The sequence below is a fragment of the Salvia hispanica genome, chromosome 3 (genome assembly GCF_029641045.1).
Source record: "Salvia hispanica isolate PSC_SH4W2 chromosome 3, Shi_PSC_v1, whole genome shotgun sequence".
Lineage (NCBI taxonomy): Eukaryota > Viridiplantae > Streptophyta > Magnoliopsida > Lamiales > Lamiaceae > Salvia > Salvia hispanica.
In genome coordinates, this window is record NC_142694.1 from 6116733 (window position 1) to 6137784 (window position 21052).

At 33.8% G+C, this 21052-nt stretch overlaps 3 protein-coding genes and 1 long non-coding RNA gene across 4 annotated transcripts; 2 read left to right on the plus strand and 2 right to left on the minus strand.

Moving 5' to 3' along the window:
* Positions 1-106: 106 nt before the first annotated feature.
* On the minus strand, positions 107-2888 carry LOC125210642 (phenylacetaldehyde reductase-like). The gene is made up of 6 exons (XM_048110193.2): positions 2586-2888; positions 1712-1881; positions 1440-1631; positions 1176-1338; positions 854-1040; positions 107-529 (listed from the first exon to the last, which is right to left on the minus strand). Exons 1-6 carry the CDS (start codon positions 2689-2691, stop codon positions 379-381), a joined length of 969 nt encoding a protein of 322 aa, XP_047966150.2. The 5' UTR covers positions 2692-2888; the 3' UTR covers positions 107-378.
* Positions 2607-5769, plus strand: LOC148930021 (uncharacterized). The gene is made up of 2 exons (XR_016136174.1): positions 2607-2744; positions 5608-5769. It is a non-coding gene; the product is annotated as an uncharacterized LOC148930021 (long non-coding RNA).
* Positions 5770-9477: 3708 nt separating this feature from the next.
* On the minus strand, positions 9478-10131 carry LOC125215959 (putative late blight resistance protein homolog R1A-10). The gene has a single exon (XM_048117545.2). It carries the CDS (start codon positions 10129-10131, stop codon positions 9478-9480), a length of 654 nt encoding a protein of 217 aa, XP_047973502.2.
* A 5203-nt stretch (positions 10132-15334) lies between these two features.
* LOC125210751 (protein RETICULATA-RELATED 4, chloroplastic-like) lies at positions 15335-18956 on the plus strand. Its single transcript, XM_048110333.2, has 8 exons — positions 15335-15959; positions 16983-17051; positions 17615-17746; positions 17837-17890; positions 17989-18033; positions 18291-18430; positions 18505-18630; positions 18712-18956. Exons 1-8 carry the CDS (start codon positions 15417-15419, stop codon positions 18764-18766), a joined length of 1164 nt encoding a protein of 387 aa, XP_047966290.1. The 5' UTR covers positions 15335-15416; the 3' UTR covers positions 18767-18956.
* The last annotated feature ends 2096 nt before the right edge of the window (positions 18957-21052 follow it).

A 21052-nucleotide genomic window follows, 5' to 3' on the forward strand; every position in this document is an offset into this window, starting at 1 on the left:
TATGAAGGAATATGAGGTGCAAGACAATATATCACAGACCCTATAGAAATTATTAGAAATTTGGAATCAATTTGAGCCGAAAATAAGAATTTTGAAAAAAAATATATTGTTACCGAATACTGTAACCTATATTCTTTACCACAAATATAATTATGTCACAACAAAATAAAACAATAGTACATAATCAAGGCTATCAATATTCGTAGCGGTTTTTAATCTCTACAACCCAACAACAACATTATGCTCAACCCCCAAATTCAAATTATTACATTATATTACAAGTAGAAATTTGAAGGTTTTATGTTGCTTAGTAAACATAGGATAGGATACTCACATATAGTAAGAAATATAGCCTTGAGCACAAGAGGAAGAGGGGATTTAGACGGGAGGTTTAAACAGATTTTTCTCCTTCAAGCTTTCAACGGTTTCTTTGATTCCTTCTTTGAACGGAGTGAACTCGACGCCTAGAGATTTCGCTTTTTCATTGTTGACCTGGAACGTCGGTGCAAACGGCTTGTCATCCGCACACCTGCAAGAGGCCACACCCGAAAACAATCAAAAATCAAGAAATTCACTGAAGGTACATATTTTTAACAAATTTATTAAAACTATGCAAGTTTAGAAGTATGTATATACCAACCAAAAGAAGGCCAATCCAGAACTTAATTTTACTAGGGCATTTGGTCATATATAAACAATCAGTTGGAAGCCCCATCAAGGTTGGGACAGCAACTTCCAATGATCATTTTAGTTGTTTCTACATCACACTTAAGTGGAGAACCATCTAAATAAGAAATTTGAAAGTTTTTACATAAAATGTACTCCAATGGAGATAATAACCAGAAGGACTTACTTTTCAGGAAGTTTATACGTAGGGTAGAGTTGGCGTAGTATTTTGACGATTTCTGAGAAGTGTGCAACATTCTCCACTAAACAATATCTTCCACTTGCTGAAGGATTCTCAAACGCCAAAATATGTGCATGAGCAACATCTTTGACATTTACCCATGCATAAGTAGAATTTGGGTATGTTTCTGTACCTGCATATTGCACGACAGAGCATTACTGTGCCAACGTGAAATTCTAAAGCTGCTGACTCACAAAAGCCAACACCATGCCAAGAGGCTAAGCTTGTGAATTATTGTGGCAAGTACACTCTCTGCATCGATGCTCACCGTTTATCAAGTTCAATATATTTGAAGAGCTTTCGTTTAGTGTTGGCTGCATTAACGGACCAATCACCATTCCCGGGTTTATGGCAACCATTTCAATACCTTTCTCTTTGACGAACTTCCAAGCAGCATCCTCAGCCAATGTCTTTGAAAGAACATACCACAGCTAGCAGAAGCAAAGTTGATGAATTTAGCATGCTTTGTAAGTGAAAGGAGAAGGGCGGACAATGGCTATTACTACATAGTATCTCTCAACTGGAACATTACCTGCAGCTGTTCACAATACTCTGGTGAAGACCACCACGTCTCATCAACTACGGCTTCAGGTATGAGAGGCTTCCCATTGTATGCAACTGCAGCTATAGACGATGTCAAAACAACCCTTTTCACAGACGGGGCTTTGGCACATGACCCAAGAACATTCAGTGTTCCCTTCACTGCAGGTTCAATCAATTCTGCCTGATGGAATTCAAAGTGATGTGATCAACAAAATCTTTCTAAACGATCAACAAATGAACCATGAGCAGCCTACAAGAAACCTGTGGATCGGTGACGTCATTGAAGAAAGGAGATGCAGTATGGAAAACACCTTCACAGCCATCAACTACAGAGTCAAAGGAGCCTTCTTCCAGTAGATCTGCTTTCACCAAGTGAAGTCTCTCCTTGGCTCCATCAAGTGCAAGCAAGTGCTCAGTCTTCTTTGCATTATCTGTTCCATTTCTTCATTGTCAGATGGCATTCATATAAATCATAGCTTATCAGCAGAAAATGGATAAAGATCAGGAGATGCCACCACAGCATAAGACTAAAAGCAATCCATCAAAGTGAAAAAATGATACAGGTTTAGACTTTAGATGATGAAAAGGAACACATAATTTAGAGCTAGTAAAATTATTTTAAACCAATAAATATTTTACAATGACTATAAATAGGACCAGTAAAATAACTAGTCATAATTCACTAAATGCGATTTATACCTTAATATTTTATGCTTCATTTTTCGATTTTTACTTTCATTATTTATTTTATATTTTTAAAAACAAAAATATAGTATTTTATAAGTTAAGATAACACTTTTTAATTACTGCTAATTTAATTAAATTTATTGCGATTTTAATAATTTAATTTGATTAAAATGGAGGTATCAATATAAAAAGTAAGACACAAATAAATTCTATGCATGTGTGTGGAGTGTGGATATAATAGTTATAACAAGTGGTCAACAAGGAGTTCACCAGAATAAAACCTTTTCACATGAAAAATTAAACAATCAGCTTCAAATGGAGACTCAACTGAATGCGATAGAGAAATAAACATCACAGAACATCAATTCAAACCGGTAGAAAATCGGATCAAACAAAAACAAAATCAAAATTGAGAGAGAGAGAGAGAGAGAGGGGAAAGGAAACTGACTGGGGTTACGAACGGATGCCTTGACGGTATAGCCTTTCTGGAGCAGGAATTTGACGAGCCATGTGGCGACGTAGCCCGATGCTCCGGTTACTGCAACGCTGCTCATTTCGTAACTGTGCAACTGTGTGGACCTCTATCAAACTCTACTTGCTTATATAGGTGTGTTTTACTTTAGCTTAATTAACTTGTTCAATCATTGTTAACTGGAATTATTTGGTGATTATTATTATTGTGGCGGCTAATTGAAACGACAAAATAATACTATTGTGTGACTTGCTACTTAATTGGGCTACTCCATATGGAAATTTAAGTACACCAATTTAGGAAGTTAGTTCGTATGTTTAAACATAATAAACTTATGTTTAATTTTTAGGCATGAAATGGAAAAGGAACCTAATCTAGAAAAATGAGGTGTCTTTTTTCAAGAGGTGGAATGGATACTCACGCATATAAAGTGAGGTAGCTAAGCTTAGCCTCAGATATTATAAAATGTGTCGGTAATCACTTCTCAATTTCAAAGTTGTTGGCTTTTATTATGTGGGGCAAATATCATTTAAATTTATTAATAAAAGTTATTAGCTGCACATAATAATCAATTGTTTTTGTTTGGCTAATTCAACCGACAAAATAATTTCATTAATGGACAATATTAATGTCATTGAAATTGCTACCACAAAGCATAATCTAGTACCTCAAATATCTTCACTTTGGTCAAGTCAACTTAAAAATCTAGACTTGCACATTATCATTGTAGATTTATATGTAGATGTAAGAATTGAAGAGTAATAGATCCATCATTGACGATAATTCAAAAGGCTCATAACAAAGAGATCCTCTTAAAGAAAGACAAAAACATACAAAATTTCAACTATATAGTTGGACCTAGTCATAGGTTTTACACGAGCATTTCACTCATGTTGTGAATCACTTTGAAATAAAGCACGATTCATAATGTGGTGCATGACTGACTAGTCTAAATTTCAACAAAAATTTTCAATAATTTGTTTTAGCTATTCTCACAATGATTTAATTACTTTAGTATACATAGTCATTTTGGTTATTACATCATGTATATCTATATATTATTTGCATGGATTTAGGTGAATCACACGTCTAATTACCGTTAATAGTGTATAATTTTTTTTATGTTGCAAACCTGGAAACATATCACAATTGTATTTTATTTTCTTCGTTAAATGACATAAGTCTAGGCCTGTTAAATTGGGTACCCGCGGATACCCGATCCGAAATTTTTGGGTACCCGATCCCGAAATTCCCAAAATCCAATACCCGATACCCGACTCGAATTTGATTTCGGGTACCCAGATACCCGACTCGGGTATCCAGTCCCGAAAAATCGGGTATCCAGTCCCAATTGTGATTTTGAATTTTTATTTTATTTTATTTTTGAAAACTAACTACAAACTTTTAGAATTTATTTAATATTATTTAATTCAAATTAAATACAAAGTTGAAGTACTAGTATACAAGTAAAAAAAATTACAAACTTTTACAAATACAAAATTCTTATAGTAGCTCAAATTTAAGAGAAAATAACTACAAATTTATAGGAATACAAAATTCTTGTAGTAGTTCGAATTTAAAAGAAAATAACTACAAACTTTGAAAAATACAAAATTCATAAGTTATACTCCACATATTAACATCTTTTATCCATCCACAATAAGTCAATAACCATCAAAATTAATAAGTTCAAACATTCATCCTTTATAAATATCACAATTCAATAATTCATAAGAATCAAGATCTAACAATAATATCATAAAAAATTCAAAATATCACAAGTCAATGAAATTAAAATATAATTAAAAAATTAAATTACATATCTTATATGCTAACTATTAAGTATTAATTAAATTTTAGTTAAGAAATTAAATTACATTTGATTATAATAAAAATATAATTTATTAATTTTAGAAAATTAATTGGATAAATCGGATAATTCGGGTATACCCGATCGGATATCGGGTAACCCGATACCTATAATCCAAAATTCTCACTACCCGATCCCGATCCGATACCCGAAAAATCGGGTTTCGGGTATCCAATTATCCGACTTTTTCGGGTTTGGATATCGGGTATCCAATACCCGATATCCATTTTGACAGGCCTAGACATAACTACTACTACTATTATTTTAATTATGAGGTAAGACCAATGCTTATCTATAAATATATAAAGTCACAGTTTTTGTTGACTATTTTTGGCGTCTAACTTAATAAAATGTGAGTTGTGCATATTATAAAAATTTTGACTTATATATTAAATCTCTCATTCTATGGTTGAACGTATTAAATGTAATTTGACTCCTAAAAAGTAGTGCGTGTGGCTGAAAAGGACATTTTCTAAACTAACAGTTAATACGGTTTCTAAAAAACTTAATTTATCTTTTTCTACCAACAATTAATATGCCTTAATTCTTACTACTATGTTATCGATTAATCAAGGAGGACCAAATCAATTCACCACGGAGAGGAATTGTGCCTATAGGATAATTTGGTAGTTCATTTTAAAACTATTTAATTGTCTTTTTCAAAAATTACTTTACATTACTGTAACCATTAGATAATAGAATTAGATTTGAAGAAACTGCACTTATACCTTTGAACCAATTGTTAATTTACCCAACTCTGAACATTAGTATGAAACAATACTTTGGAGGCAGAGATCTATATATACCAGTTTTTTATTAAAGATAAATTGCATCTTTATTTTTTCTTCTCTCTCGCTACAATCTTTATTACTAATACAATTTCAATCTTTATTACTAGACTACAACAACGATATAGTTTCCTCTACTTCTTTTCTATTTCATTTTGTGTAGTTTATTTGTTTATTATCTAAAAGTATTATTTTTATGAATTTCATGAATCTTAACTAATTTACCTAGCTTCAGTGTTTTATCTTTTTAGTTTGCTGTCTCTTTGATCCTATATATAGGCATAAAACAATAAGAAATAGATACAACACTTCTATTACAACATCTTATAAGCTTTTGCAGGCATTACACATAACAAAAGGGAGGAGAAGAGGTGAAGTATTGAGAAGAGAAAAATACATTCAAATTAAAGAACCAATATTCCCAAACTTGAATCTGTAAATCTGTAAATACTAATAATTGGAGTACTTCCTTTTTAGTAAAATTATGTTTTATGATTTCTAATCATTGCAGTATTTCCTTTTGAGCATCTATAAATTATGTAAATTCATCATCATCAACAAGAAAAGCCAAACTGATTACAAAAACCAGTAAGGCAATAGCAAATTTGATTTAACAAAAATGATGCAACAATAGCTTTCAAAGGATGGAAATATAGTGAAATAGAAGAAAAGAACGAAAAAAAAGTAAATATATAAAAAGTCTCCAGAGTTTAATTTTTCTAAATCATTCACAATATGAATTTAATCTAAACAAATTCGAGATTTAGATCTACAACTACTTTGGTTAGCATAAAAGCCTTTTGTTTTTGAAAATACAGTAGTAATATTATCATGAGTTTTAATCAATAATTCATATTGTAGATCTGAAACTGAAAACATATCTTTTATAGATCTAAAAAATTTGTTGATATAAAAAAATGTGATAAATCAGAAAAATAAATGAAAAACATAATTTCAGATATAGATCAACAATTATTGTGTAGATTTAAAACTCAAATGGGTGGAAAAGAAGTTTAGACACATGAGCAGTTTTACAGATTTGAGTTTTTTCCATTTTTGCATTAATATTAGAGGATTTTGTACCATTCCTCGTATGGAGATGGAGATTCAAGAAATCCTTTTGTAAAAAATTCTATTCTGTGCAGAGGTTAAAGGCTTCATACAAATCGAGAAATTTCGGAAAAAGGGTCTCAATTCGCGAGATTTAGGATTAAGTTAGCTGACCTTTCGTGTTATGGGGTCGTGACACGCGAATTTTTCAAAATATGGGTTTTCGAAATTTTATCTATTTTCTCTTCCTTTTTCTTATTTGTATATCTTATTCTAATTAATTAATACTCTTTGATCATTTGCCACATATTTTATTTGTCATAATATTATTGTTTTTACTCCTCTTAGATCATAAATTAAAATTGTATAAAATCATTTACCGAATTTAAAATATTCCATTCATTATGGAGTTAAATTATTCATTTAGTATGCCCCAAGATAAGTACATTTATGTTTTTTTAAATCTTCATGTTGCTTTGAATTCTAATTTTCTATTATAATTGTTTTATATTTTGTACTACTCATTATTTGAATCTTCTATGTCTCATGCATAGCACGGGTGTTAATATTAGTTACACATTAAAACTCGTGTCATTTACAACTTTGTCTATTTTTTTTACGGAGTGAGTATAATTTATAGTGGAGAACAAACCTCTCCGGTGGAAGTTGACAATCATAATTAAATACTCACTCTGTTCCAATAAAATTGAACCATTTTCGTTTTTGTATGTTCATCAAAGCATGATTAATGACATCAAAAGGACGGTATGACATCCATCTCAACCATCCCCTTATGGAATTTAAGTTGGTCGAAAGGAGTGCAAGAATCTCAAGCATCTCACTCACAAGCACTTGATTCTTCAACTTTATCATGACCACTTCCACGAGATCTTCTGTTATAGCTCTAGCCTGGTTCGCACTCAGTCTACACAACGTGTTAATCGCAGACGCGACCTCTCTCATTCCAAATTCATCCCTATCGTCCTCCAATGTATTGACGAGGGGAGCCAAGTCGCCAGCTTCAAAGAGTGTAACCACCAGTTGTGCCACGACATGATTGAGATTTAGGGTTTTGTGTCTGGGGCGGTGGTTGAATAGCCACGAAATTAACATGGAATAAAGACGACCGATGAGTAGATGAAGTTGTCGCTAATATGTGGTGCAGTTTTTTTTTCCAGTGGAGGTGGTGGAGCGACGCGATTTGCCCTAGAGGTTTTGGCTGAGGCGACGCATGAATGGGGAAAAAAATCCCTTATATATTTTCGTTTATAATATGTTATTAGATTTGCCCAAGACTCGAATAAGTTTGAAAGCTCCCAGGAGGTGTGGAATAAGATCCGCTGACAAGACCAGTTCATCTTTGCAAAAGCAAACAAATGAGCGGAGACGATAACCCAAAGGTTTTAAAGCAATAAAGTCCAAGCAGTTAGAATGAATAGAGAGTCGCCGATAGCTATGTAAGTCAGAAACTGGAGGTGCCCATGTTCCACTGTTATACTTGATTTCTTGGAGGAAATTTTCATTTTCTTTTCCAGCTTCAGTTCTATAGAAATCACTCAAGGCGTCATGAACTCGGCATGTTTTAACCTTACCATTAGGTTTAAGCTTTTCAATTGTGACCAAGTTCCTATTGATAAGATTGATAAGACGTATTCTAAGCCTTGGTTACTGGTCAGTATGCCGTGATTTACATATGTTATTCGCAAAGAAGTTGCTTAAGTGTGCAGAAAAAGGGTCCAAGTCGTAGGAGAAGGTTCGGACAACTCAGGTGAAAAGAGCGCTAGAAGGGTGCAATACTAACCAGGATGCATGCCAGAAAGAAGGCTTGAGATGGAGAAGAAGGATTGATGGGATGATCAACCATAAACAAGGGCAAAAGAGTCATTTCGCGAAGAAAGTCTACCCTAAAAGTAAGGGCAAGCCTCCCTATAAAAGAAGCCACTTGGAGAGAGAGAAGGAGTTCGACCACTATACTTAGTTAGAATTCTCTCTTGGAAAGATCAGTTCCTTCAGCATTGTCCACATTCTTCTCGTTCCTCGCCACAGCCATGGTCACCTGAAGTTCCAAACGTCCACCGGAGAATCATCATCCACCGTTCCAGCCAGTTCATCTCGTAGTGGTAGCAGTTTCAACGCCCGGAGTGGCAAAAACAATCTTTAATCGCTTTCTTAGCTTAATCTTTACTTGTTTTCTTTCGTTGGATCTGTTGCACAACTTAACTCTTGTTATCTTTTGAAGTATTTCGTTGAGATCCAAACGTTTTAGTTATGAAGTTTGTTTTACGCATCTCTTTTTGGTTCGAATCTGTTTCATTCTGCCTAGGTAGCTTAGATCTAGTTATCGCGTTTATTTTCTAAGTGTTTACGCATGTTTTTCGTTTGAGTAGGCTAGATCTGAGTTTGTTAACTGGAAATTCAAGTTTCTTTGTTTCAGTTTAAGGTTTTGTGCATGAGTTTTTCGTTCTATGTTACTGTTGCCACCTTGTATGTTAGCTAGTATGATTAATCTGGAGTTATTAGCCGTTAATCTTTGAGTTTAAGCTTTTTAATTTATGGCTCTTATATTTGAAGTTGCGAATCTGAGTTCATCCATGGAGTTTGCGTTCATATAATTTCTGTGCATACTTGTTGAAGAAGAAAACATCACAATCCATTTTTTTCTAGGACCACTTTTACTTTTGAGTTGCTTTTTGCTTTTGTCCTTTGCTTTTAAGTTGGTACCCTATAGATCTGTCAGAGTAGCCACCCAACCACCACATATCCTCTGTTATTCCATATCGCCTTATTTAGTAACTGTTTTACTTTCCACATGTCTCTGAAATACTTTGTCTCCTCTTCTCATGTACACAACCACATGTCGACCACTTTCACGCCACCCAGTCAGTAGAATACCACTTTTAATTTCTGTCTAGGTAGAGTCTCAACCCAAAGGCGAGGTAGCTAACCAAAACCTTCCAGATTATCACCGCAATTGTCCTAACGTGTCCATCTCTATGGGATTCGACCCTTACCTCCACTATACTAGCCAGTAGAAGTGGGTTAAGGAATTTTATTGATACCAGGTTCCGGTCGTCGTGCCAACGAATCAGCTAGGTTGGGATTTTCATCCTGATCAGTTGGATACACCCTTAAATTAACACACCACCGAAAACCTGCCCTTTCAAAGATCCTCCAAATACATCTCTCCAACCTCTTCCAAGCTGTAGTTATCGTTTTTCTGAATGAGTCCTTCTCCGATCCACATGCAGACCAATCTTGAAACTGTGATCACACAATCTTCAGGAAACACTCCCAAATAAAGAAAGCATGCACGTAAGTGGTAAGGTAATCTATCATAACTTAGAGGTATAAACTTCTTCATGCGATTTGCAGGATCATTCTCACTAAGATATGTATTCACCCTAATGGATCCCTTTTCCCATGCTTTTCTCACTTCAGTTGAGTCCTTGGCTGAGAATTTTGCAGCAAGGATGCCTCCAATGACGACTATTTCAAGAGGAAGTCCCTCACAATATCTTGCAATCAGTTGGCCAACAATTTCTAATTCGGGAGGGCAATCCATCTTGCGGAGCGCCTCCCTGCGGAGCAGCTCCCAATTCCCAGCTTCAGTAAAGAAACGCAACTTGTTGGGCTGTCTGGGACAACTAGCAAACACACCAACATCCTCCATACGATTAGTGATAAGTACTTCACCCTTGTTATTTTTCTGAGGTATAACAACGCTAAGCCTGTCCCAATCAGAGTGACTCCAAACATCATCAAAGACGATCAGGAAACTTGTCGACAGATAAAAAGTCCTAAAATCCCTCGACATGAGATTTGGTTTCAGATATCTGGCCAACAAGTGAAGTTTACGGTTAGAGAGTATGCCCTCATCACAGGGCTCAGCTTTGGGGAAACCCAATACTGCTGAACTTCAAGAATCCTACTTTACCTGAAAGTAGTGTTTTTCTTAAACTCTTGAAGATGTCAAAAGGTAAAAAGTTAGGACTGAAAGAATTGGTAAAAGCCTTCGTGCAGCAAGAGTTAGGAGAGGTTGAAAATTATGTGAAAGCAGCAAATCTGCTTATTTGCTACTGTTGCATCCTGTGCCGGCGATTGGGCATTGGCCTTGTTTGAAGATCCAAAGGCATGGTCTCGTTTTTTTCCATGGGGAGCATACTCCTTCCAGATGATAGAGGATTACATAAAAGACGCTGGACCGAAAGAAGGCGTAAACACATACCGTATGTATGGTCCCTTTTGGGCAATTCAGTTTTGGAGTTTGGAGACCTTTCCCAGTCTCCATGGTTTTGCTAGAAATAAAGTCAGCGATACCAAACATCCGAGATGTTTGAGGTGGGAAAGGGCTGCACGGATTTGCCCATATGGTTCATATGGATCTTTATTTGATCAGATAGGCGTAAGTTTTGTTTAAATTTATTACAAAATTTATGATATTGGCCAATATTACATTGAAATTTTTTTGCAGTTGCAGATAACACTCATGCAACCAACCGCGGATGAGTTAGAGACATTCTATATGAAGTCTTTGGATAATGAAGATTTGTTTAGTGTGTCCTATATTTCAATCCGGAAAAATAAACAGCATGATGAAAAGATACCGGTGAAGGAGAAGGTGAAGGTGACAGTGGATAAATTGAAAATGCGAAGGGATGAATGACCTAGTGGTGTCATAAGAATCGACAAAGAGTTGATCACCAATCTGCATCTTGACATTAGCCTTACTAATTGCATTCTTTCGGAGATTAATAATAGTTTCTTAGAGAAGAAAAACTCAGCTGTTAGAAAGAAAGTGAAGAATGTGATTCCATTCTTTGAAGATCTTATTAAACATATGAAAAATTTCACTGATATTAGCAACGATGAGGACAAGGGCAATTCGGACAAGGACAATCAGAGATAATCGAACAGAATTTACTCTAATTATAACTGATATCAGCAGCGATGAGAAATCGAATAGAATTTACTCTAAACACTGCATTTGAAGACTTGATGGATTATAGAATTTATTGTTTTTATTTATAAATGCTTTTGACAGTACTGATGGAAAAGATTTGGAAAATCTTCTAGCGACGCTAAAGCCAAACACCGATCTAAACACTTCATGCTGGCATTCTTGAGAAAACAAGTTTCCTGATCGTCTTTGATAATGTTTGGAGTCACTCTGATTGGGACAGGCTTAGCACGGGTGTTAATATTAGTTATACATTAAAACCCGTGTCATTTACAGCTTTGTCTATTTTTTTGGACGGAGTGAGTATAATTTATAGTGGAGAACAAACCTTTCCGGTAGAAGTTGACAATCAACCTCTCCGGTGGAAGTTGACAATCATAATTAAATACTCGCTCTGTTCCAATAAAATTGAACCATTTTCGTTTTTGTATGTTCATCAAAGCATGATTAATGACATCAAAAGGACGGGATGACATCCATCTCAACCATCCCCTTATGGAATTCAAGTTGGTAGAAAGGAGTGCAAGAATCTCAAGCATCTCAGTCACAAGCACTTGATTCTTCAACTTTACCATTGCCACTTCCACGAGACCTTCTGTTATAGCTCTAGCCTGGTTCACACTCGTCTACACAACATGTCAACTTTTCTCCATTCATTTGATAAATTAAAAATATATTGAATTGTGTATCGAATATGTAATCGTACTCTTAAAATTCGATTATAGAGCTATATACTTTTTAATGTGTACATAATATAATAAATTATATTTCTTCGCAATTGTTTACAATTCCTTCTAATTCATTTTAAAATCATAAGACTCGTGCATAACACAGATGGTAACACTAGAATAATAGTTGCAGAAAAAATATAGAACCAGAGACATTTAGATCATTAGTTATACCAAAATAAAATAATTGAAGGAGTAAAACACATAGAATCAGTATCTATAAGTTTTAGAGGAACCATCATAATCCAAATAATCCAATAAAACCATCATAAACCATCATAGATGGTCATAATCCAATAAAACCATCAGAAGTAAAGTACATAATATCAACAATAAGTTTTCCATTTAGAGGAAACCATAATTTAATCAAGTTTTTACCCAAAACCATCACAATCCAAAAAACAGAGAGAACAAATATCAATAAGATCAATAATCACACAGAGAGAAATAAACTACTGCAGGTAAGTTGAAATATATTGTACCTTATCATCTTCATTTGCTATATAATGTAAATTTAATTTTTATGTTTTCTTTGGTGATGTATTCTTCTCTATTATTTACTTGTAAAATAGAATATTGTTACTAACTCTAACTACAAATTTCTAAAATCCATTTGAGAGCATAAGAAATGTTCGAGTATGAAACACTTATCTATTGAAATTGTGATATTCTTTCCTTTGCTTTTGATCAATTCTGTATTGATTTCTGCAAAAAAGAGTTAGACAACAACTAATTATAGATATGCATGTTTTTACCATTCTAATCGATATTATAGACATGCAAAACATTAGAATTATAATCGATATTATTTCTAGAGAAGTAGTTCAATTATGAAACTTTTAACAGTTTAGTAAATGGAATCGATGAAATTTCAAATTGATGTTTTACCTTGGATTCAAAATCGTTCGACCTTTCACCAAAATCCTTCAATTAACCTTTTTCTTAGTACATTGCTTGATTTCAGATTGTAGTTGTCGATATAAAAATATTGTAGCACGTCGTCGGCTCTTCAAACTCCGATATGTGACGTTTGTCAACGATCTGTTATTTTTGTGGGTGATCGTTTGTGTGTGGGCGATTGAAGAATTTTGGTCAAATTCTTCACTCGCCGAGTGTGTGTAGGAGGTTCTGCGTCGGTGATGTGTATGGGTGATTTCGTACTTGTAGGTGAGGAGTAAACTTTGTCTTCGATTTGTGATTTATGTGGGCGATCGGAATTGACGGCAAGAATGTGTGTTTGATTTTGTGTGTGGGCGAAGGAGACGATCCCTTTTCTATTTTATTCTGGTTAACTCATACTCTTTGATCATTAGTCACACACCTTCTCTTTGTAATTAATTTTATTGTTTTTACTCCACTTAGATCATAAATTAAAATTGTATAAAATCGTTTGCCGAATTTGAAATGTTTCACTCATTAGGTAGTAGTAGTAAATTCTACATTTCATTTAGAATGAGATAAGATAAGTACATTTATGTTTTTTTAAATCTTCACATTGTTTTGAATTCTTATTTTCTATATATTTATTATTTGAAACTCTTATGTCCTGTGCATAGTATGGATGTTAATACTAGTTTACAAAATAGTAAAGTTTACAAAATAGTACAGAGACATGTATATTGTTGTAACTTGAATAAGGTTCCCGACAATTTCAATTAATTAATTATATTTTTGAATATTGGTCACACTTAAACATTCAGTATACTGAAAATTAAGTAATCATATAAAGTTTTTGTATCATAATCATTTTCGAGCTCATTAAGTGCCTGAGCTGATAATATCTAGTAGTTAATGCAGTAACACTCTAATACTTTTCACAAACTAATTACTAATTAAATTACGAAATACTTAAGTAATGCATAAAAATGGTAGTAACATATATGCTCAATGCGACAAACTAGCTATGTGCATATGTAATTTATGTTATTACAAATCTACCACAAAATCTACAATATAAAATATGATTTTATTTACTACTAATATATAATCATCAACTGTATATAAAAAGCATATGAGTGACGAAACAACTATATTCTTAAATAAAAGAAATTGAGATCTTACAATACGAACTTAAAAAAAGAAGCTTTAAAGATTCTTTTGCAATATAAGGTCTCTTATTAACTGTTTGATATTCCTTTTCACTCTAATTGAATCATATTCTTTTTTTTTTATAAACATGATTATTTTTAATTTCTTATTTTATTTTTACAGCATTTACTTTTTTATTCTTTCTCCATTAAATTAACTAAATATAGGAGTAAATATTTTAAAAGTCATGTGCTGAAAAAGTGCCTCACTTGACACGGGAAATATGGATGTAGTACAAACTACAGTAGTAGTATATTGAACATTTAGATTTTTGCCATTCTAATTTCTAAATCCCATTCGAGTTAATTTAATAGTAGTAATATAAATATTCAAGTGGTTGTAAAAAAAATTTCAAGTCCAAATTTGTAGTAATATGGAGTATATACATAGGTTGAATATATCACTTAATTAAGACTACTTCTTTATCTCATTATTCACTGCACGTATTATGATGGTTGAATATCTGATTATAATTTCAATACTATCTTAACAAGTTTGTCGCGTTACTCATTGCACGTACAATTTAATTCATTATATACAAAATGAAACGTTTTTATCACGTCAAGAATAAACATGTGGATTAACACAGTTCTCTAGGTAACTAGACTTAAAAAAGTCTTCCCTGCCATGTGTAAGTAAAACATTTTAATATAGTTTTTTTAATACTAACTCTCGAAAGAATTGAATATTTAGTTTCATAAGAATTTTAATATATAATTGAAGAAATGTATAATTGAAAAATAAAAGAGAGATTAAAAGAAGAAGTTTTTAAAGTATTGTGGTTTTAAAATTAGAAAATTTAATGACGAACTTAAAAGAAAGGGATGGAGAAAGTATTAATTTATAAATTGTAAAATCAATAAATGGAATATAAACATATTCCTTTCGTCTCAGATAATTTGTCCCATTCTTCCATTTTATTCCGTTCCATATAATTTGTCTCATTTCACTTTTTACCATTTTTGATAACCCCATATTCCACTAACTCATTTATACTAACACTTTATTATAAAATGAATACTATTTAAAAGTACCACTCACATAGAATATGAGTCCTATTTTTTTACTAACTTTTTCAGCTCACTTTGTCAAAGTGAGACAAATTATGCAGGACGGAGGAATACTTCTTAATAGGAGTAGTAATTTACATAAACTCATAAATTCAAATTTAAGTAATTTAAGAGAAAATAAAAATATTCCAAATTTAGAAACACAAAACCTGACACACTTCTCAACAAGAACTGCGCCACCATCTTCCACCTCCACTCTCTCACTCCAAATCCAAACTGTAGAGAGAGAAACAGAGTTTCAGTTTCCACCGCCGCAATGCCAATCTCCACCACTCTCACCCTCACCCCACCCCTCCCGCGCCTCCTCTCTCTCCACCACCCCACCCCTTTTCTCTCCCCTCCATCTCTCTCCCTCACTCCCCAAACCCCCATCCTCCTCTCCCTATCCCTAACCCACCGCCCCTTATCCACCAGTGCCGCCGCCGCCAACACCGAAATCACCTCCAAATTCTCCGGCGGCGGAGGCCACGGCAACAACAACAACAACAACGGCGGAGGAGGCGGCGACGGCGGCGGAAATGAAGGGGGCGACGATAGGAACAAGAGGAGCAACAAAGAGGAAGCCCTAATGGCGCTGGCGGAGGCCGGGAGGAGTTTGGAGAGCTTGCCCAAGGATTTGAAAGCCGCCGTGGAAGAAGGCAGGATTCCGGCGTCGATTTTGCTGAGGTATTTCGATCTCGAAAAGTCTAGCTTCCTTTCTTGGCTTATGAGGTTCGGAGGGTTTAAGGAGAGGTTGTTGGCTGACGATCTCTTCTTGGCTAAACTCGCCATGGAATGCGGCGTTGGAGTTTTCACCAAGGTTGTTTAATCCACCAATTAGTTTCACCTTTGCCTTAATTTTATTCGATTTTTTGTAGCTTCTTTTTATTTTTAGGGTTAATTGAACGTAATTACACGAATTATAGCGAAAGTTTGTTTTTTTTAACTAACTAGATAATGTTGGCAGAAAAATACAAGAATTTTGTAAGTTTTGGAAGTCGACATGAGTCTAAGTTTTGCTGGTCAATAACTCAAATTCTTGGAGTATGATGGGCAATCCGAAGGTGCTATTGGAAAGTTGTCGATGGTAGCCATAAAGTTGGGATTTTGGCCACTGAAAGTGGTTTGAAAATGACCAGAGAGTTGCTTTCATGAAACTCTACATCTTTGCTACTTATTAATATGAAATTTGGATTCTTGTACATGTGCCAATAGAAAGCTATTGAGTTATCGGCCAGCTAAAATTGGACTCATGTTGAATTCCAAAACTTACTAACTTGTGTTTTTTCAACCAAGATTATATACTTGGTTAAATACTGGAATTATGTATGATAAACCCCTGTTTCTGTTGTGTGCCTTTTTCAATCATATAAATTTAGTGCAAGAGAATATAGGAGTAAAATTTATGATTTTCTAAACTATCTCATGGTGATGGCTTTGCTTATGTCAGCTCAATGCTTTGTTTCTGATTGTTTATACTCATCATTGCATAATTCCTCATTTTCTGTTGTTCATTTTCCTTTCCATATTCTGGTTGTTGAAGTGCTAATACCATATTACTGAAACTGGCAATTAGCAATGGTTTGTGGTTTGCATATCCCTTTGAGATTACATGATTTTAAATGGTTTGAAAATTTTGAAAATGATATCCTTCTTCATTGTAAGCGTTGTCTTTCGAAGACCTGTCTTGGTTTCTTTGCTGCTCGTGGACCTTTTCTGGAGAATCTCTTGTTTGCTGATATAATTACATGCTCTTTGAGGTTTTCTGATGACAAGGTTATATTAGCTCAAGAATTTCATCTTAGCTCTCTGTTTGACATTTTCATTTGTTTCTGTTTTCTAGACTGCTGCGGAATACGAGCGTCGCAGAGAGAACTTTTTCAATGAGATAGAGATTGTTGTTGCTGATGTGGTATGGAAGCTTCTTCTATGAGTACACTTTCCCTTTGAGTTCACATGCTATTTGTGATGTGTATTCTCTACTGATTTCTTTCTAAGATTTAACATGATCTTCATATATTCCTTTCCCGTGACTTGCATGAGTTGCTTGAATGTTGGACGGGTCATTAGGTGGTGATTGGGAGGAGTTTCTTAGGAATGATTTCTTTACAAACTTTCTAAACTCATAAATGGTTCACTTGATCTTCTATCTGCAGTGATATACTAACTCTTCAAATGGTGCCTCATAGGAGAAACATCCATCTTTTTAGTATAACATTGTTCTTGTTTTGCAATCTTACATATATAGTTTTAAATGGGGTAGTGATATTAGACATGTTTAAGTACTTGTATGATTGACCTTACCTATACATCAGTATATATGCAAATGGAATCAAAACTGACTTCTAGTTTATATCAAATGCACCCAAAGGGGTCAATTCCAACTAAAACAAATTGTGTGTTATAACTTCTATCGACATTTCTTAGTCTCAATCTTTGTACAGCTCTTGTGTGACATTTTTGTTACTGGCTCAGATGATGGCAATAATAGCTGATTTTATGCTCGTCTACCTTCCGGCTCCTACTGTTTCTCTTCGACCTCCTGTTTCGCTCAATGCTGGTCGCCTTGCTAAGTTCCTTCATGGTTGTCCAGACAATGCCTTTCAGGTGAGTTTGATGAATTGCTTATTACTTCACTATGACATGAGATATATAAACTTTAGTGTCGAAATCATGGTTTTTTAACATCTTATGCAGCTTGCTTTACCGGGAGGCTCATTTTCATTGCTGCAAAGAGTAGGTGCAATAGCGGTATGTTATCTATCTTACGTTCCTTTTATTAGGACAAAGAAAAGAGAAATGAAGTTGCTCGACTCGGAACCTAATATCTTTTGATTCTCTTCTCACAGCGTAATGGAGTGAAGCTGTTTGCTGTGGGCACCACTTCATCTCTGGTAATTTTCATTGTAGAGATCTTCGTTGTAGATACCTTGATGAACAAAACCTCGTACCTATACTCATTTGTTCGGTGCTTAGCCCAAAAACGTATATCTACTGGGACTCAATATCGATTTTGCTATCGTTTTGCCATTCATTCACGACTAAGAAGCTTTGTGGTTGTGAATTGTAGAGTTACTCGTATTTGTTGACTCTACGATGTGTGTATTTCTGCAATCTATGAAACAGAACTTGATTATTTGTTGATGACTAGGTTGGTACGGTTGTGACTAATGCGTTCATAAACGCCCGTAAGGCTGTTGATCAGTCTGCCGGAGATGAGCTGGAAAATGTTCCCATACTATCAACTAGCGTCGCCTATGGTGTCTATATGGCTGTATCTAGCAATCTCCGGTATGTAGCTCATCATACATCTGTTTCTAGTGGTCTCTCTATTGTTTTTTCAACTTTCCTCGCGTCTTCAACAGATATCAAGTTTTGGCGGGTGTAGTCGAACAACGGGTACTGGAGCCCTTGCTTCATCAACACAAGTTATTACTCAGTGCCCTTTGCTTTGCTGTGAGAACCGGAAACACGTATCTGGGCTCATTACTGTAAGTTTTTTCCTAAACCGTAAACCCTAAACCGTCCTCTCGGCTCCCAACTTATTCGCAATCTCTTGAATCGATCTGCAGGTGGGTCGATTATGCTCGTCTTATAGGCATCCAAAAGGCTCAAGATTTAGAATGATAAGATTGCAGATGAAAAGTGGTAAATGTGAGCTTACATCGTTGTTAACACTTGGTAAGAGTATGTAGTTTGATTGAGAGTAGGTTTAATGCCCTTTTTATTTGATAATTTGTTTGAGATATGAATTGCTTTAAATTTTAATTTTCTATTCATTTTGGGCTGAGTTAGCCTTGCAATGGGTTATGCAGAATGTAAATGTGTGAGATCATACATATGTGATAGTATGAGTTTAAGTACATTTTTAATATAATAGTATGAGTTTAATTACATTTTTAATCTAATACTATGAGTTTAATACTTAGTAATAGTTGAACAACAAAATATATTTCGGAAAGGTTGTCTTTATTAGGAAAATGAGATGGAATGTATAAAGCATGCCTCCCGTTGACTATACTACACATATACTTATACAACTACAAGTGTAGTAATATTAAAACCCAGTAGTGATACGTACGTTTATAACCGAGCTTTTTTAAACATTTTACATTGAAAATCATTTTATAAACATTAATTGATTTAAAATAAATTTCATTATAATCATTTTGCAACACTTCAAGAAAGATTTAAAATTTATACTTAAATATTTGTATATTTAATAAAATATATATTTTCTACTAAATATTATATATTAATTCAAATCATAGTCGAAATCATGCTACGATTCGACATAAAATTTCTATATCACTTCTTTGTTATTGCTACATATATTACAATAAATAGCAAAATTAATTTTTAATTAAATTCACTTAAATCTAAAATTTTTTAAAATATTATGTACATGTACAATTATGTACGTTTATCTTTTCCCTAATTTGATTGAATTTTAAATGATTTACGCAGTCGAATTAGTCAGGATTGGTAAACCTAATTACTGATCAATTTTAGGTGACATGTCACAATAAATTGAAATAAATTAAACATTTTTCTAGAGTTTGCAATGACCGAATCATATGATGTTTCCACAATAGAATTAATTCGCAAGTAGTACAAAATTTTTTATACTCATGCCTCCTACCTTATTTTGGTTTCTAGGTATATGCTTTTATTTAGATTTTTAGTTTATATAGTTTTGTCATTTTGTTATAATAGGAATTTAGTATATGTAAACATCTTTAAAAGCCTGACAAAATCCTTTAGGTTGACATATACTATATTGGAATTCATAATTTGTACATAGAAATTACTTATTAGAACGCACGTCTCATTTGACTAAGTACTTATATAAGTGCAAATCTTTAATTTCTTAATCAGAAATTAAATTAAGAAAGTAAAATCAAAAAGTCAAAATCATCTCACTGACATGTTCCATTCAACCAATAAATATGGAACATGAAAGTTGTAAGATTCCATGGATCCAAAGTCTAATTAAAAAATCTCCTGTCAATTTACACTGTATTGGACCCCATTTTCTTTTCTTTTCAATAATAAATTGGAATCATATTTTACAAGCAATTTGATTGTGAAATATTCTATTTCATGTCCTTAAATACTTATATACTAAATCCCTGCATTGTGCCTAAGTCTTGCACTTTAAATGAAGTGGGATTTGACAATATTGTTTTTTGTTTTATAATTTTCTTTTACTCTATCATGTTGATGTGGATTTAATACAACTTGTCACGTTGTATTCAACAAATTACTTAATATCGACGAAATGATGTGGAGTAGTGATGTGATGTGTATAATTTTAGTTACCTTTATATTGAAAAATTCAAAAAGACGTGCCTCGCCATATAGACTACTTTTATTTTACTCCATTTAAGTGCCTATCATTACATTTGAGTATATATGTGTGACATCATAGTATCATTTTATTAACAATAGCCTAGTTGTGGATTGGTAAGTTATAAGTAATCCACGATCTAGTACTGAGTGGATGTTCCATATCAAAAGTCTTACGTTCGAATTCTACCTATATGTCTGTAGAATTATGAGTTCCCATGGAATCATAAAAGTACACAGACAAAATGGTCAAATACATCCCATGAGTGGTCCATGACCATGAAGATCAAGTAGTAGTCCCCAAGTATTTTTAGGAATGATCAAATAATACACTGGAATGGATAATATTGTTATGATACACAATAATACAAGGACAAAATGAGCCATCCATACTTATGATATTTGGAAATATATAGACCACACATAATGGAATCAGAGTCACAGGTCTGTTCTGTGGCATTTGATTTGTAGGAATATATATCATCATATCGACTTTGGCTTGGGTCATGCAAAAGCTGATTCTAATTGTGATATACACCTCTTCCATTTTCTACCAAACAAAAC